Source organism: Vidua chalybeata, chromosome 15 (assembly GCF_026979565.1).
Source record: "Vidua chalybeata isolate OUT-0048 chromosome 15, bVidCha1 merged haplotype, whole genome shotgun sequence".
Classification (NCBI taxonomy): domain Eukaryota; kingdom Metazoa; phylum Chordata; class Aves; order Passeriformes; family Viduidae; genus Vidua; species Vidua chalybeata.
This window is the reverse complement of record NC_071544.1, coordinates 1,942,580-1,960,216: the sequence shown is the minus strand read 5'-3', so window position 1 is coordinate 1,960,216 and position 17,637 is coordinate 1,942,580. Positions and strand designations below refer to the sequence as shown.

At 57.2% G+C, this 17,637-nt stretch overlaps 1 protein-coding gene across 3 annotated transcripts in view; it reads left to right on the top strand.

Annotated features, from left to right (window-relative positions):
- The window catches only part of PCDH1 (protocadherin 1), a 57,972-nt gene that overhangs the window by 11,859 nt on the left and 28,476 nt on the right, over positions 1 to 17,637 (top strand). For all 3 annotated transcript variants that reach the window (XM_053956783.1, XM_053956782.1, XM_053956784.1), the window contains exon 4: positions 16,216 to 16,435. In XM_053956783.1, the coding sequence (XP_053812758.1) occupies positions 16,216 to 16,435 (220 nt within the window). The remainder of the gene's footprint in view (positions 1 to 16,215; positions 16,436 to 17,637) is intronic.

Sequence of the window (17,637 nt, the reverse complement as noted above, 5' to 3'; positions counted from 1 at the left end):
CGCTGCACCGGGGAGCCATCTGGACAGAGGTGTGGGAGTGAGCGTGGACTGGCCCCCAGCCCTGCATGCGTGGCCCAGGGGGCTGGTGTTGGACTACCCCAGAGCCGAGCCACAGAGCCTGGGCATGGTGCAGGGAGGAGATGGGGACGGTGTGAGGGAGGCCAAAACCTGTCTGAGCCCTTGTCAGAGCGCCCGGGGCTGGGTCCTGGTGGCGCTGCCCGGGTGACGGTGATGCAAAGGGCGCTGCATGTGTGTGGCTCTGCATGTGGGGCTCGGGGCAGGGAATGCCACCCGCCTGCGTCCCCTTTGGGGACCACTCTAAGAGCACCAAGGAGGGCGATGCCCACCCTCCCATCCCTCCCTCCGCTTGGGCTGGCTCATGGGGAGGAGGGACTGGTCCTGCTCCTGCCACAGCCGGGTTCCAGCCCTGCCCTGCTCCGGGGAGCAGTTGGGAAGGCTCTGGCCTCACTGTTGCCAGCCCGGCTCTGCTGGTGCGGCTGAGCCTGCCACCATCCCTGCGCCAGGGCGCCTCAAAGGGAGCTCTGCGCCCGCTGCGGCTGCCCGGGCAGGTGGGGCTGGGTGGAGGAGCAAAGATCTGCCTTTTTCCCAGGCTCAGGCTCTGGCTTCCCCCAGGCTCGGGCCCTCTGCCACAGCCGGCACGGTGAAATCTGGGCTTCCCTCACCACAAGCACCGGGCCTGGAGCTGTGGCTCTGCGGGAGAGGATCTGCAGATCCTGGTGGCACGGGAATGGCCTGTCCGTGTGGCCGGGCTGGGGCTGTGCTGGGGGCCGGGGGAGAGGGGCACTGAGGTCTCTGCTGCGGTCGGGTCACTGCTCTTGGTGTTGCCGGGGGGTTCTCTGCGTGCGGGGCAGGGAGGAGGCAGGTCTTGGCTGCTCGCTGGTGTGCACTGGAGCTTGGAGCTGAGCCACAAGGTCGTGGGCTGAGTGTGGAGCTTGCAGGACCCTCTTTCTTGGGCTGTCTGGCCACTTAGGAGCTTGCGCCATGTTTCTGCTTTGGCACTTCTGTCCTTAACCAGTCAGGGAGGGAGAGGGGGAGCGAGTGCCTGTGGCTTTGTCTTCTTCCTGGGGCCCCGTGGGTGAGGACCACCCACTCCCCCCCGTGCTGTACCCCCTGTGCCCCATGAGACCCCTGCCCCCTTCTTTGTACCCCAGTGAGCGGCAGGCTGGGCTCCTGCCGTGGGGCTGAGCTCAGCTGCCCTGTTGGATTTGACTTCAATAAAGTTTTCTATTTTTGACCGATTGTGCCTTATTTTCCCTGCTGCCCCTGGAAAGGCTCTCCCAGCAATTTCCCAGGCATATTTTCCATGTCCTTGGCCACTGGAGCACTCAGGCCCTGTGGAGGCCAGAAGTGATGCTCACGTGGGCCGGCCATCTCCACAAACCCTCCACCTCTCACAGCCCAGCGTGCTCAGTCCAGAGGCCTGATGGTGCTGACCCTTCATCCCCAGGTTGACATGTCCCATGTCCAGTCACTACCTGGCCCTCTGAAGACGTCCCTCCAGGACAGGGTTCCCAACACCTGCACACACACACACACACACACACACGTGTGGATGTGGATGCAGTCTGAGCCACGGCCCAGCCCGCCCAGCTTTCATTTAATTTCATTTCATTTCACACCAACATCCTCCCTCAAAGCTTCTCCTGGTTGATCTCCACATCCTCTTGAGCCACACCCACGTCCCACAGCCAGAGCGTGGTGGAGCAGATCCCTGTGCCTGGCTAGCCTGACCCAAATCCCGCCGGCGCGGGCTGGCAGCCGCCGGCTCCCACCCGCCGCAGTGCTGCAATGAGGGCGCACGCGGTTGCAGATGGAGCCTTGGCATGTCAGCAGCGCCCAGATCCCGGCGCTCCCCCACCCTGGCAGGTGATGGGAAGGAGAGATCCTCTCAGGAAGGCTTGCTGGAGCCGGGTGGTCTTGCTCCCCATGCAGATGGCTCTGCCCTCTATGGGATCTCGTGGTGGGTTGGACGGGGCTGATGCCAATGTCATGGAGCTTGCTCAGGGTCTTGTCTCCAGCTGTTTGGAGAAAAGATGGACCCTGGTAGGCAGGAACAGTCCAACACCCCTCTCCCACCATCCCACTATCCCATCTCAGGGACCCCCCCTCCCTGCCCACCTGTTCCTGTTTCTCCTGGCTTTTCTTCCAAACTGGGGCACCCATCCCTGCTCCGTCACACCAGTTCACCTCTTCCCCAGGGCCTGCAGTGGCCTCACCAGGCTGCTGGGGCCGAGGAGCTGTGGCGCTGGGAGAGATTAGATCAGCTGGGGAAACCAGTGGTTCTGGCTTCGGTGGTTTGAGCCCTGTGCCAGCCTTGGCTCTCACAGCCTCCTCGTTTGTTTTGCTAACAGCATAAGGTTTTATCTTGAACCATCCAGGAAGTGTCTGGGCCTCCTGGGCAGGCAGGGCTGGGACCCGCAGGGAGATGTGATGGCTGCAGAGGAGGAAAGGAGACACCAGCAACCACCTCAGTAACTGCTCCCCGCAGGGCTGGGCCGGGCAGTCTGGGGGCTTGGCTCAGCCCTGCTATCTGCTTCCCTTTGGGAACTTTCTGAGAGAAGTTTCCCTTCCTTCCTCGTCCTCAGCAGCTCTTTGATGAACCGGGGGTTAGAACTCCAGGCGCTGGTGTGGGGAGCGGCTCTTTCTTCTGCCTGGCTCCCAGGCTCCATCCTTTTTTACTGGGAGGAGATATTCTACATCCTTTCCCAAGAGCTGCCCTGTGTCTTTACAGCCCCCCACCACCCGGGAAGGCAGCTGGAGTGGTGTGAACTTGAGTGAGCTCAGCAGAGGTTCCTGCACCTGCCCGCAGGCTCGGAGCACGGTGCAGCATTAATTACTCTCTGCGGGAGGGGAGGAGAGGAATATTGTAGCTGTAATGGACAGAAATGAAATCGTCTTGTTTGAGAATTTAGCTCAGAGTCTCCATAAATTGCAGGTTTAGGTGCTGGCAGATGTCTGGGAAAGTCTCCCACTGTCCTGGATCAGTGGGTTTTCTCAAGGTCATTCACGTGGAATGAGCTGATAAATTGATCCAGCAAGGAGCTGCAGATGGAGCTGAGGGTTCATGGGGGACCTGCCCTGCTTTCCCCCAGTTTCAGAGAGACGCTGTGCTGGGAGCAGTTGCTCCACACTATGAATCAGCTCCTCCTGCTGGGATCGATGGGGCTTGGGTCAGATTTGGCTCTGCCGGGCTGAGATCGAATGAGGGAAGTGTCGTTGAGGGGCTGCAGATCCCTGGATCTGCTGGGAAGAGTGGCTGTGTCAAAGCACAGCAGCTTGTGAGCATCACTGGGGTGCCTGGGGGAGCTGGGGGAGCACAGGACAGGTGGGGAGTGGGCAGTGCACCGTGCTGGAGCATTGGTGAGGATGCTGAGGGCACCACGGGCAAGGCAGGAAGGTGCAGTGGCCCCTGGAGTGTCTGTGCTGGGGACTTGGGTTGATGGCAGGGAGTGAGAGCACCCTGGGGCATTTGGGACCTCAAAATGAGGAGCTTCAGCCACGGGAGAAGAGCAACCCCTGGTACAGGCTGGATGTGCAGCCTGTGGTGTGCACAGGCAGTCCTGCGGGGGGAGGTGACAGCGGGGTGACACCCTGCGCCCCCCGCGTGGCAGGTGACAGCGGGATGGTCACTGCCAGCACCCTGTGGAGGTGGCACAGAGGGGAGCGCGGTCTCGGTGACAAGGAGGGGCAGGGACACGTGCACAGCTGTGTGTCAGGGGTAGGGGATGCAGGGGCTGCAGCCGGAGTCTCCCCCAGGAGGAAGGTGGCACAGGGCAGGGTACAACTCCTGTCCCCAAAGAGGTGGCAGGGGGGACTGTGCAGCCTGGGCTGTGGCAGCAGGTGGCACAGGGGGTGCACAGTCCCAGGGAGAGGGGCACAGGGCTGTGCACAGGCTGGGCTGTGTGGAGGGCGGCAGTGGGGTGGACACAGTGACAGAGGGTGGGCGGCCTTGGCCAGGTGACATCTCTGTCGGCAGTGTCTGCAAGGAGACAGTGGCACTTACCGTCCCTAACACACCAGGGAGGTCATCGGCTCTCTCCTGCCTGGCAGCCCCTGGCCCCACCAGTGCTGGGGACCTCGTCCTTTCTCCCTTGAAGGCTCCCCCAGCCTGCGCTCCCTGCCTGGGACTCCCCACGTGGGGCTGGGTGACAGCACTGCCCAGTTCCCCTCTTGCCATTCCTCCCTGCTTCTCATTCCTCCCTCCCCTCCTCTTCCTCTCCCTCCTCATTGCCTCAGCCTCTCCCCTGCCTGATGCCCTTGGAGCCAGCGTTGGCCTTTCCTAGCTTGGATCTAGGGAACTCCTCCTTTCCCCCCCCAAATCTTCCTGCTTCTTTCACAACTGTGTCTGCTCCTCTCCACCCTCTCTCCTGATCTCTCCCTTCGCCCTGGCTTTCTCCAGTCTCTCCTGACCGTGCTGGCCCCGGTACAGAGGGATGCTGAGCCCTCCCAGCACAGGGCTGAGCCCCTGGCTGGCTCTGCCGGCCGAGCTGTGGATCCTGGGGGATGAAAGCCCTGGCTGTGTGTGCAGCCGCCCTCTCCAAGCCTCCCTGATTGATATTCCCAGCACTGCTCTGCCCGCTCGGCCGGGCTCTCAGCTGCAGTGCTGTTCCCTGGAGCGGGGCCCAGCCCTGCAGGCTGCTTCACCCGACACCCAAATCCTGGGGCAGAACCGGGGCTGTGACAGGGTGTGTCCCCGTGGTCCCTGTGTGTCCCCGTGGTCCCTGCGTGTCCCCAGGCACTCGGTGGCCCCTCAGCCCACGGAGCACCCAGAGGTGTGGATGGGGTGAAGGTACAGAGGGTGGGATGCGGCTGGAGGGGGTGGAGGGTGGGGTGTTCCCGGGTGAGGACAGAGCTGGGATGTTCTGGGATGGGATGGGATGGAAGGAGGTTGGAGTAATGAGAGGGTGCAGGATGTAGGACAGGCCAGGGAGGGTGTTGTGAAGGGAACAAGGGCTAAGGAATGCCTGGAGCAAAGGGCACAGAGTGGCTGGAATTGTGTCAGGGCTGGGGAGGCTGGCCCTGGGAGCCGTGGGACAGCAGCAAAGGGGTGGCTGCTGTGCTCTGGTGGCCAGCCGGGACCCCCAGAGTGAATCCCCCTGTGTGGGGCTGTGCCAGGGCAGATCCCAAAAAGCCCCTTTGTGGCTCGTGGGGTGTTGGACACTCAGCCCCTGTGGTGCCCTGGCAAATATCCCACTGGTTGGCACATCCTTTGGAATGTGAGCCCTGTGCCAGGCCCAAATCACCTTCCTGCCCCTCCACCCTCATCCCCACACACCCCTGTCCTGTGAGAGCACCTGCCAGGAGCCCTGGGCACGGCCCATCCCCAGGGCAGGCTGTGCTGCCATTGCACAGCCCAGCTCTGTCCTGGCAGAAACCAAGATGGTCAGCGGAGATTATTCCAAAAGAGGCTCTTCCTGCAGTGCCCTGAACCTTCAGCACCCCAGAAAGCACAGACAGCCCAGCTGAGGCACAGGAGGGCTGAACAGGGTGAGGAGGTCACCCCTGCCATCTTGGTGCCCCCTTTCTTGTCACCTCTGACTGTGGCTGCAGCATCCCCCAGTCCAGCCTGGGAGAAGCTCAGCCTTGGCTTCATCTCTGGAGTCAAACCTGCGACCCAGCCTCACTCAGCTTCCCCCCAACAGGTCCTTCACTGACCTTGTCTTTTGTCCTGACCCTTTCTGTACTTCAAGGAGAGCTACAAAAAAGATGGAGAGATTTTACACAGGCAGAGTGTGATAGGACAAGGGCAATTCTTTTAAACTAAAAGAGGAGAGATTTAGATGGGATATTGAGAAGGATTGTTCCCTGGGAGGTGGGGAGGCCCTGGCACAGGGTGCTCAGAGAAGCTGTGGCTGCCCCATGATCCCTGGAAGTGCCCAAGGCCAGGTTGGACAGGGTTTGGAGCAGCCTGGGATGGTGGAAGGTGTCCCTGCCCATGGCAGGGAGTGGGATGGGATGGGCTTTAAGGTTCCTTCCAACTCAAAGCATACCATGATTTTATTCTCTGATTTTCTGAACTTTTCTGGAGGTCTCTGCACCCTTGAGGACCTGGTTTCCATATCCTACCTATAGTAAATGTTTCTTTTCCGAGTGTGATTCCCAACCCAACCCTCTCGAGAGGAAGAGGAGGTCAGGCAGAGGACCAGAAAGAAAACAACTCCCCCAGATCCCTTAAAAACACCCCTGGTTGTTTTGCATCAATGCCTTGTGTGGTGGAAGCTGTTTACTGCCTCAGCCCTTCAGCTGCTCGCAGGGAAGCGTGGGTGGGTTTGTGGTGGGAGCGTGGGTTGTGACCTGCCAGGAGAGCAGGAGAAAGCTCCACCACCTCGTTGTTTCCATCCTTCTGGCACTCACAGCCAGGCCTTGTGGGTCCTGGCCGGAGATCCCTGAAGATGCCCCTTCCCTGGGATGTAAACATCCTTCTGAGCTCCTCCTGGCTTGCAAAACACCCGCCCTGATCTCCTATCTGCACATGGCACGGGGATCCTGGCACGCTCCATCAAAGCTGGGAGCCGTCCTGTGGGGAGGGCAGCGAATCCCCACCTCTCTCCCTGGGAACCGATCCCGCTCCGGAGCTGTCAGAGCAGCGTGCCCTGATTCAGCTCCTCGGAGACATCTTGAAAAGCCCGAGCAACCTGAAAGCCTGCAGCTATTTTGCTCCCACATGGCCTGGTTTTCACATCCTCCCAGCTCCCCGGTGCTCAGGAACAGCTGCTGGGGAGGCCCTGGCCCTGCTGGGGGGGCACCTGGTGGCTGAGATCCTGCTGGAAGTGTCCTGCTGGAGCGATGTGTGATGTTCCTCTCACACTCGTCCATTCATCTTCCTGCTTGTTCATCAAAAGCACTTGAGCCCCGTGGAAAGCAAACCCATGTTTCAGATGTTTGAAGAGCCCTTCATTCTCACTCAGGCGGGGCAAGACCTTCTGAGGTGTTGTGATTCCAGGCTCTGCAAGTGCCTGGAGGAGCTTGGGTGGGTTTTTTTCCCCAAGGATTTCAAGTGGATCACAGTTTATTAGAGACTATCAGGGCGTCTCTTGCCCAGAGAGCTCAGAAACCTTTGCTAATGTGCTGGAAATTTGTCTGGAGCCAGGATCTGGTTTGGCCAAGGATGTGACAGCAATCCTGGGATTTGAGGAGCTCATCCATCCCAGGGGGCCTGTGCCAGTGGGAATGGGAATTGGAGCAGTGCAGGCAAGATAAGTGGCCCTAAGAAGCCTTGCTATGACTTGTCCTACCTGTCTGATGTCTCCAAAGGAAGGATTGTCTCACCCGGTATCTCCACTCATCAGGAGGTGCAGACCACTAAGGTGAGGGCTCTGCCCATCTCTGCAGCGTGTGGGTGCCCAGACCTCTGGAACAGGCACAATTCCTTGGGCAAACAGGAAAAGCTGCTGCCCTTTGCCTGTGGAAATAGAACTGGTTGCAAAACAGGTTTGTCCTCAGAGGAAAATTTTCAATTTGAAAGCAAATCAGGAAGAACTGACAATTTTCCCCCCTATTTCCCAGGTCAATCAGAATATATATTATATATAAATATTTTTTTTCCTAGTAATGTCTAAAGGCATGATTCTGCCTGACCTTTTTGAGTTGAGCTCCATAATTAATACTTGGCTGGAGTCCTGAAGTGAAAGGTACCTTTGCAAGAGCATCAGTTTTTCATTTTCACGTGTCAGCAAAGATCTCCCCCCACGCCCCAACCCTGAAACAGGGAGCTCGCTTGAATAATGATCTGATTTCAGCAAATTGACAGGTTTTCTGTGGAAAGGCTTCCATGGAAGCATTCCTGGTTATCTCCGTTTTATTTTTATAGAGTCCTAAGTCTACAGCTTTGGACCCCCTGCTCTCCCCAGAGCCTTCAACGCTCCCTGTCAGCCCCACTGGGTTCAACTGGGAGCCAAATTAGCTCATTATTTTCCCAGCATCATTTTCCCACTCTGCAGCTGTTGGATTCCTTGAGGGTTTTATTCAAGTGTTGCTCCCAGTCCTGGAAGCCTTTTCTCCCTGGGATTTTAAGATAGTTTTAATGTGATTATGAGGCCTCCTGCTGCGTCCAGGGCAATTTCCACTCCACACCAACCATCTCCAGAATAGCTCCATTATCAGCTGGATGGTGACGGACATTCCAGGGCAGCACGGCCAGGCCAATTTAGACATCATTCCATAAAGATTATGACCTCTTTCCATTTTACCGTTCGCCCTTCCGATGATTTATTTCCGTCTTTTCCTTGCCCATCTTCATTTCACCCAAAGAAAAGCCAAATGGCACCTCCTGGATGGGCTCAGAGCTGGGATAGGCTGAGGGTTAGGCAGGCTCTGTCCCCAGGCTGCCTAAATGGGTTTCTAATTGCGTTAGATCTTGCTCTGAGTTAGATAAATTCGATCTGACCAGGCAGGTTGGCACCGGGCTTTGGCGGCTTCTTTGAGCATCATGCAAATTTCAGGAGGCTTCAGGGCACCTATGTGGAGTCAGCCCGCATTTTCCCTGGATTTATTCATTAAATAGTGCCTCGGGAGCTGATGTCCATTTGAGGCTGGCTGCTCTGCTGTCATTATTTCGGCAGGACTTGGAGACTGCCTCTGCTGACTGCAAGGTCAGCACTCGCTAATTGTCAGCTGAGCAGCCACTCAGGAGGGGAGCAGGTGCTTTTTGGGATAATACCTGGGTTTGGGAGGTGGGATTCCATGGATTCCTTCTCTGGTTTGTCAACAGTGAAAGAGCTGAAGGGTTGTTGGGAGCTGGGGATGGACACAGGGATTTGTGGGCAGGCACAGCCACCACACGAGACCCCGTGAGCATCACGGACCAGAGCTGATGTGCCCTGTGGGACCCCAGTGGCTGTGGTGGAGGTGACCCCAGTCAAGTCGGGCTGGTAGATGACAGATTTGGGCCTCTAACTGTGCTCCAGAATTGTCAGGGCTCTTTGGGAGACACCATCTGCAGGGACAAAATCTTGTGAGGGCCTCAAGGAGTGTTGTGAATCAAAGGATGGGTCTCACAGGTGTGCACAGATCTTGGCTTAGAGATGGGTCCATCCATGTCCCTCCCTTGTCCAAAGCAGCCCCTGGGACCTGATCCCATGCTCAGCACCAGCCCTTCCCTCAATTCCTTCATGTTGTGCAAACAGGAGCAATCCTGGGAATGCAGCTGGGTCCGCTCAACCAGCTGAGCCCCTGGAGATGCTGTGGCAGGGCAGGGAGGGGCCCTTGGGGCAGACAGGACCCCCAGGCCACCAAGGGCAGGCGCAGAGGGAAGCTGTAGATGCCAGGAGGTGACACCAAGCCAGAGAAGAGCTTGCCTTGTCCCTTGTCCCTGTCCCTCAGGGTGCTGCTGTGCCAGGAACGCCCCGAGCTCTTCCCATCACCTGCAGGGTGAGTGCAGAACAAGCAGGGAGGGCTCTTGTGGGGCTTCTCCTCCAAAAATCAGCGCAGTGGCTGCACAATGAGGTGCTGGTGGGTCATTGAACAGGATGGGAAGCGCTGTCTCGGCTCCATCCTCACCCCAGCACGGCACAGAAGCTCTCGTGTCTCAGATGAGCTGTAAAATGGTCGGCTCAGGGACGAGCTGAGCCTGTGTCCTGTTTCCTGGAGCTTGAGCGTTGCCCTGGGTGGTTTTGGCAATTCAGCTCCAGCTTTCCTCGAGGCCTGCCCTGGTTTCCATGGACATAATATTCCCCTCAGCCTCCTGCTCCCAGGGCTGTGCTGCACTGCACTGGAGCCCCGCTCCTCGCCAGGCAAAGCAAATCATTCCCAAGCCTCCGCCCATGGAAAGCTGGCCCTGGGTCACTCAAAGCACGGTCCCTGGGCTTATCTTTCTCTCTTCCTCTCCATATCCAGGGATGGTGCATGGCTCCAGGCTGGTTTGTAACGGAGAGGGCTTGATGAATCCATGTGAAGTTGAGTAACTCCCGCGCCACAATGGCTCCCTTGTCGCTTATTTTGATATTCCAGGCGCTGGCTCTGACATTGCCTTTCACTCCCGGCCCTGTGAGTTGCTGCATTGTGGCGGCTGTTGGGGAAGCAGCTCTCTTGGCAGCTGCCTGAAAGGAGGCTTCTGGCGCGTGGGGAGGCACAGGAGGCCAGGGGAGCCGCGGATCCCGCTTTGGGATCAGCAGTGAGCCAGTTAACAAGCGCTGGATTTTCCCCAGTGCGCTCGAGGAGGGGAGAGCAGGGAGCAGGGTGGCTCCCCTCCATCCCTGCCAGCAGGAAAAGGGTGCCCGGGGCGGATTTTGTGGTTTCCTTTGTGAACAATGGAATTTCTCCTGCTGCTCGGTCCCTGCCCTTGCACAGGCGGTGATGCCATGGGTTTGTGGGGTCATGATGATATCCCAAATTCCTGTTGCCTCCTGGCACTGCTGTCACTTGGGCTGAGTTTGTTTTCCCTGGGTTCAGCAAGGAGAATCAGCTTGGTGCAGGTCGTGCTGGGAGCTAGAGATGTTTGAATGAGGGAAGGAAGAGGCAGGAGGGAGCAGAGGGGCTGAGGAGTGTGGGGTCCCCTTAGCCCCATCCAGCATCCATGAATCCTCACGGAATCATTAAGGTTGGAAAAGACCTCCAAGATCATCAAGATTTGATGTCACCCAGCCCAGAGCACTGAGTGCCACCTCTGGTCGTTCCTTGAACACCTCCAGGGATGGTGGCTCCACACCCTCCTTCCAATGCCTGACCACCCTTTCCATGAAGAAATGTCTCCCAATATAATTTTTCCTAATGTTCCCTCATGGCAGAAGGAATCAGCACGGCCAGGGATTGGTGTTGGGGGGGTTTGGGATGTGCAGCCAGGACCAGGCAGGTCGGGGACAGCCCTCAAAAATTCCTCACCAAAACAAGCTCCTGCTACTGCCAGACGAGCCCCAAAACTGGAGCCGTGGGTTTGGGCCTGGCTTCCCCATGCTGGAAAACTGGGGAAGAGCTGGAAGGGGCAGAGGGAAGGGCAGCAGGGCTGGAAGGGGCACAGGGAAGGGCAGCAGGGCTGGAAGGGGCACAGGGAAGGGCAGCAGGGCTGGCCAGACCTGCCTGGTGTCTGCAGCAGGACCTGGCAGAGGTGGATGCAGCCTGGATTTGTGGAATTGGAAGGGGGCAGAGCGAGGAGTAATTACTGCCGTTCCTCACAACCCTGCAGGTAGGAGAAGTTCAAGGCAAAACGAGCAGGCAACAGAGGCAGGAGCAAAGGGAAGAGCTTTTCCAGTGAGCACGTGGGCCGGGAGTTCATTGCTGCTGGAATCTGCAGAGGCTGGAGCAGGCACAGACTCAAAAAGGCAGGAGAGCACTTCACAGAGGATGGGGGTCATCAGACAGAGAGCTGCCAACGATTCCTCCTCGGGAAAAATCCCTGAGCTGCAGCAGCACGGAACCTGCAGGATTTTCCCGGGGATGAACATCCCCATCAGAGCATCCCTGCGGAAAGAGGGAACAGGGGCTCTGTTTGTTCCTCAGATGTGGCGCTGGCACAGGTGTCCACACCAGGAATATCACAGTGAGCACTAGGGAGCCCTGAAAATGCAGGTTTTTTATCCAAAGCCTCAATTTCTCAGCTGAGAAAATAGACAGCTCTGCCCCAAATCACATTCCAGTGCAGTGGCAGAAGTTGGAAGTAGGAAACCAATAAATACTGGGGCTAAAAGGAGGGAGTTACAGCAATTAGGAGAAATGAGTCATTCTGGAGTGTAGAAAATTAACAAGCAAAGCCAAAGACATTGGGGGAGAATCAATTATTACAAAGTCAACACAATAAGTACTTTTAAAAATGCGCCAGGAAGAGGTGGAATTCAGGAACTGTCAATTCCAAGTGGAGATTGCAAAATTGTTAATTATGGAGAAAAATGCAAAAGTATTGACTAAAGAGTTGGAGTAATTTGGGCTGAGACATAACAACGTAGGACGTGGGACCTGCCCATGTGTTGGGAACCAGCAAAGGCATTCAAAATAGAGATATTTGACATAATTGAATGGAATAATTTGTAGCAAAAAGTGGGATCTCTCTGCTCCGGAGGTGTCCGTGGAGCTGGGGAGCCTGGGATGGGCAGGACTGGCAGGGCAGCGGTGCCACGAGCAGCTGGAAGAGCTGGCTGGGGCTGTGCAGTGCTCACTGCCCTCGGCAGCCCCAGGGAACAACTGGATTAATGGCTAAAGCAGGGAATGGCTGATGGAAATAGCACTGACGTCAGTCACTGTGGCTGATGGCAGGGGACACTGGGCACTGGCATTACGTGACAGGTCTGGCTTTTAAACCTTTCCTTAGGCACGGTCCTGGCCTCTGTGAGGAACAAGGGCTGCTCCAGGCATTCCTGCGGGGCTGGAGAGGCAGAGCTGGTTTGTGTTGGGTACAGAGAGCTGGAGACTGATGGATGCTCCCAGCTGATCATGGGGATTTTATCATCATCATTATTATGATTTTTATTTTGCATGAACACTGCTTTGAGGTTGGACATCAGCAGGAATTTCTGCATGGAAAGGGTGGTCAGGCATTGGGAGGAGCTGCCCAGGGAGGTGTGGAGTGCCCATCCCTGGAGGTGTCCAAGGAACACCTGGATGTGGCACTTGGTGCTTTGGGCTGGGGATCAGGCACAGCTTAGACTCGATGACCTTGGAGGGCTTTTCCAACCTGGGATTCTGGGATTCTCAGCACGGCATTGTGAGGCAGATCCGGTTTATCCAGAGCTTAGGGAAGGGAAGCTTGGCTGGGATTCCTCGTGGAGCGAGGTTCTCCTGGAGCTGCTCCTCAGCTGCCATTCGCCGCTGTAATCGATGGTCTGGAAGGAAATCTGAAATCACTGCTGATAAACCCGCGGCTGCCACGGAGATTGGTGGAGTGGGAGATGGTGCTGAGGACGGGGCAGTCATGCAGAGCAATCCGGAGTGCTTGGTAAACTGGGCGTTTAAACAAAGTGCGTTTTAACGCGGCGCGGCGCAAAGCTGCGCGTGGTGAAACAGAACGCTGGCTGATATCCTGGGAAGTGCTGACTTTAAAATGGATTCAAGGGTCACGCTGCATGAGCAGCTCAGGGTTAAGAGCCTGGCACAGACCTCAGGTGGAAAAACCTGCGAGGTTGGAAGGGCAGGAAGGCACTGGAGGAAGCCCTGGTGAGATGGCACCTACAAAGGTCACCTCTGATGAAAAACTGGGGCAAGCAAAGATGAGGGCCCCAAAACAGATTTGCTGTTTGCAGGTTGTGACTTGGACCTGCTGTGTTTGACTCCTCAAACAGAAGGCTCCGGCGTGGCTCGACTGCGCTGCACAAGCAGCTCCTGTGCAGAGGCCACTGCCTGCTCAAAGGCTCTTTAACCTCCCCAGAAAGGTCACACCAAACCCAATTTCTGTGAGTCAAGGCCAGACAAATCGATTCCGTGCCTTTCCATGATTCCAGAGCCGGGCTGTGCGGGTGGGGAGCTTCCCAGGGCACCCACCGCTAGGGCTGGGCACAGAGGGCGGGGGCACTCCCCGTGCCAGGGCCATGCTGCCCTGGGGGGCTGCAGGAGACAGGGCTTGGGAGCCCTGCAGTGAGAGGAGCCCTTTCGAGGGCTGCCCGCAGGAGGTGACATTTAAAGGCGGTGTTTTTCAGGTAAAAGCGCTGCTGCTGGGACGGAGGCCCCGGGGAGGGGGATGGTGGCTGTCACAGGCTGGCTTTGGGAGGTTGTTTATTTGTGTTATCTCAGCACCCCGAGGAGCTCGGCTCGTCTGGCGGGGCTGGTGCAAGCACGGAGGGAAAGCAGGAGCCCCGAGCTGGGGATGGGCCAGGCAAGGCAGGAAATTGGTTTCAACTGGGTGGGCAGAGGGCAGGGGGAAGGCAGCGCCAGGCTTTACACAATTCCTGTGGGTTGGGAGGGGACTCCAGAGGGCCATCGGCACCTGGGCAGCGCTGCCTTGTCCTCAGCTCCTCCAGAGCCCTCCCGGAGGGGCTCGCCTGTGCCTTAAGGAGACAGCAGAGGGGTTGCACTCTCTGCTCTGGCAGCCCACTGGCACAGGGCGCTGTGCCCCATCCTGAAAATGTGCCAGGCCAGGCGGGATGGGGCTTGGAGCCACCTGGGCTAGTGGAAGGTGCCTGCCCATGGCGGGGCAGGGAGGATGAAATGAACTTTAAGGCCCTTCCAACTCAAACCCTGCCATGATTCTGTGATTGCACTTGGCCAAAGGTACCACTGTGGGTTTTGTGCCATGGTAATTAACCTGGTCTTCCCTGCTGCAGGTAGAGGTCACTCCTTCTCATCTGCCAGTGGTCCCAAGCAGAGACTTTTCCTTTCCAGCCTTTGCCACCCTTAACCTTCTCTTCCCTGAACCAAATTCTCTTTTTTTTGGAAATATTTTGTCATGGTTTCTAATGACTGTTTGTCTGTTCTTCTCTGCTGAAGTGGGGCACTCTCCTCAAAACCAGTGCCCAGTTCAGCCTCCTGGCACCCAGCAGAGCTGGCACATCCCAGCCTGTTCACACATCCCAATACTGATGCATTTTTGGGTGGGAGATTGGCACCGTGGGTGGATGCCCAGCCAGTGGTGTGCAGTGATCCTCAGCCAGCTGTGATTGCTCCTCACGAGGGTGCAGATGTGACAGATCCATCCCACATCTGTCATGCCAACAGCTAATGAAAACACAGCCCAGCAACGGATTCGGGACACAACCGGAGCTTTAATTTGATCCGTGATCCCAGCTGAAAAGGCTGTCTGCAGTAATTCCTTTGGGAACAACACTTTCCAAATGATTTGCACCCACATTACCCAGACAGGGATGTACTGTGCTGCACCTCTGCTGTTTGCTTGCATTACTTATGAGAAAATCAGCTAAAACAGTGTCAAAAAAAAAAATCTTCCTCAAGTCGAGCTAGAACATTTACTGCTCCTCCTCCCTCCACGAGACCTGCTGTCTTTTCAAAGGAAGGAGTTCAATGGCTTGACATGTTTGTTTGTGACAAACCTACAGTGGCTGTTACTCATTTCCTTGTTATCTTGTAGGTACTTACAAAGAGTTCTTTTATCTGCTTCAGTATTTTTCCAGGAACTGAAATTAAGCTAACTGTTTTATAATTCTCCAGCTCTTCTTTTTTCTCATCATTAAAGACAGGCACTATTTTAGCTCACTTCCAGTCTTCTGGAAGCTCCCTGATTCTCTACAAATTCTTCAGGAAAAAAAAATATCTTGGGAAAAAAAAAAAAATAGCAGCCCTAACAGCTCTGAAGTTACTTAAATCAGGTCTCTAAGCATCTGTGGTGAATTTAATCAGGTCCAACCAACCTTAAAGCAGCTCATCTAAATGCTCCCTCTGTGTTCCTTCCCTCTGTTTGTCTCAATTCCTTCCCCTTTCTGGCCGGTGCTCGCTGTGTGTGGGACTCCTGATTGCCACTGATTTGTAGGAAAGGCACCAGCACGAAAAAAGGTATTCAACCTAAACGATGTGTTGGCTCCTCTCTCGCCTCATCACCTTCAGATCCCCATCAAATAATTCCTGTCTTGGGCTTCTTCCTGCGTTTCTGGTGGAGAAACATTGTGGTGGCTTTTTCTTGCTCTCGGTGGTTGTGTTTCATTCCCCGCTCTTGCCCCTTGAACTCTCCACTCCGCTCCGCGGTAATCACACCAAAGAAGGATTTGGTGGAAGGATTTGGAGTGGGATAATGATGTGGCTTAATGGCTGCTGGCAGGGAGCTGCTTCTGAGCGTGAGGCAGAGCTGGGGAGGGAAGTGTGAAGTGGGGTCTTGGAAACACTCCAAGCACACAAAAGCGGCGCTGGTGGTGACCCTGGGAGGAGAATCCTGAGGATGGGAGCTGGGGTCAGGCCAGGGGAGAGAGGAGGTTGCCGTGGCTCTGTGCTGGGCAGTGGTGCCATCAGAGAGGCTTTGGGGTGGCCTTGGCCACGTGAGGCTCTGGGGTTGTGTTAGGAACCCCCAGCCAAGGGTGGGGACAGTGATTCAGGAGGCTGTGCTGATGGGGAGACCTTTCCAGAGCCGTCCTGCCGTGGGAAGGGACATCTGGGTGACAGAAGAGGCTGGGACAGAGCCGTGGAGGGAGTGATGGGTTGGGGGAGCACAGGGACCATGCAAAGTGTGCTCCCTACATGTGACGGGGAGCTCTTGGCTGGGATGGAGCCTGGTGCTGAGTCTGCCAGGATGGCTCTGGGGCTGAGGATGGATGGGGTCAGGTTGGATGACCCCACCCTTTGCCTTCACCTGCGGGGTGGGTGATGCAACATCTCCTCTCTTGTCCGCAGTTACCTCATCGCCGAGTGACGTTCTCTGCAGCCAGCCAGGCTCAGGACCTGCAGGACCCCTCCCAGCACAGCTACTATGACAGCGGGCTGGAGGAATCCGAGACCCCCAGCAGCAAATCTTCGTCGGGGCCCCGCATCGGGCCCCTGGCCCTGCCTGAGGACCACTATGAGCGCACCACGCCCGATGGCAGCATCGGGGAGATGGAGCACCCTGAGAACGGTACGTGCCCGCCCCTCGCGCCTGCCCCTCCCCTGAGACCTGTCCCCGAGGCTTCTGGTCCTCCATGACCCGTGTCCCCGGTGTGGGTGACGTGGAGCTCGGCTGGGACACGCTCGGCTTGGTGGGGGCGGGAGGATGGAGAAGAGGTGAGACTCAGAGCAAGAGAGCAGCAAGGAGTGGTGGGGAGGGGAAAGGCGGGTGAGGGAGGGGAGGTGTGGGCGAGCTGTGGGATGGGAAGAGTCAAGGAGACAGGTGGGTGGGGCAGGAGATGGGTGTGGCAGGAAGCAGGTGGGTGTGGTGTGGTCAGATGGGGGTGGCAGGGGACAGGTGGGTGTGGCAGGGGACAGGTGGGTGTGGCAGGGGACAGGTGGGTGTGGCAGGGAACAGGTGGGTGTGGCAGGGGACAGGTGGGTGTGGCAGGGGACAGGTGGATTGGCCCAACACAGTGGTCCGAGATGGCGCGAGCAGAGGGGCTGTACCCCAGCCCATAGGGAGCTCGTGTGCCGCACTCAGCGGTCCCATGGTTGCCCATCCCCACCTCAGCGGGACTGGGGTGTGCTGGAGCTCCCCGTGTGTGTTTGGAGTCTGACCTGTGGGAGGTTCCAGGGGCAGAGGGCAGAGCAGGTTTAGTGGCACAGGCTGGGCTGAGGAGATCCGTGGAGCGGAGGCTCATCGAGTGTGGTGGTGGTGGTGGCAAACCCCAGAGCGACGTGTCCCTTCACCTTGCCCCTCAGGTCACCTCCCAGTGGGGTCCAGCTTTCCCTAAGAACCCCTGGAGGTGTCTGTGCTGTCACCACCAGAGAGCTGCTTCCCCCTGCCCCGATGCAGCTTCACACGCGGTCGTGCTGCTCGTGCTGCCTCCGTGCTGCCCCCCTGGCTGCAGCCCACCCCCCCAGCTGTCTTCTCCGGCCAGCTCCCATTGCTTCCTTGGATTTGGCTCTGGCTGTGCACATAACATCTTCTCTCCTGTACCTGCTGCCTTCTGTGTTCGTGTCCCCGGGGGAGGTGGCTGTGGAGGTGGCAGGGTCAAAGAAACTTCTGGGAGGGAGGAGGTGGCAGAGGGTTCTCCTGGAGTCTCCTCCTGTTTCTGGGAGCATCCTTGACTTTGGGACAGGTGTGTGCATGGTGGGAAGATGGCTGAGTGTGTGTTCAGACGGCTTTTAGGGAGCTGCAAACCTGCTGGGTCCCTGTGTTGTGGAAAT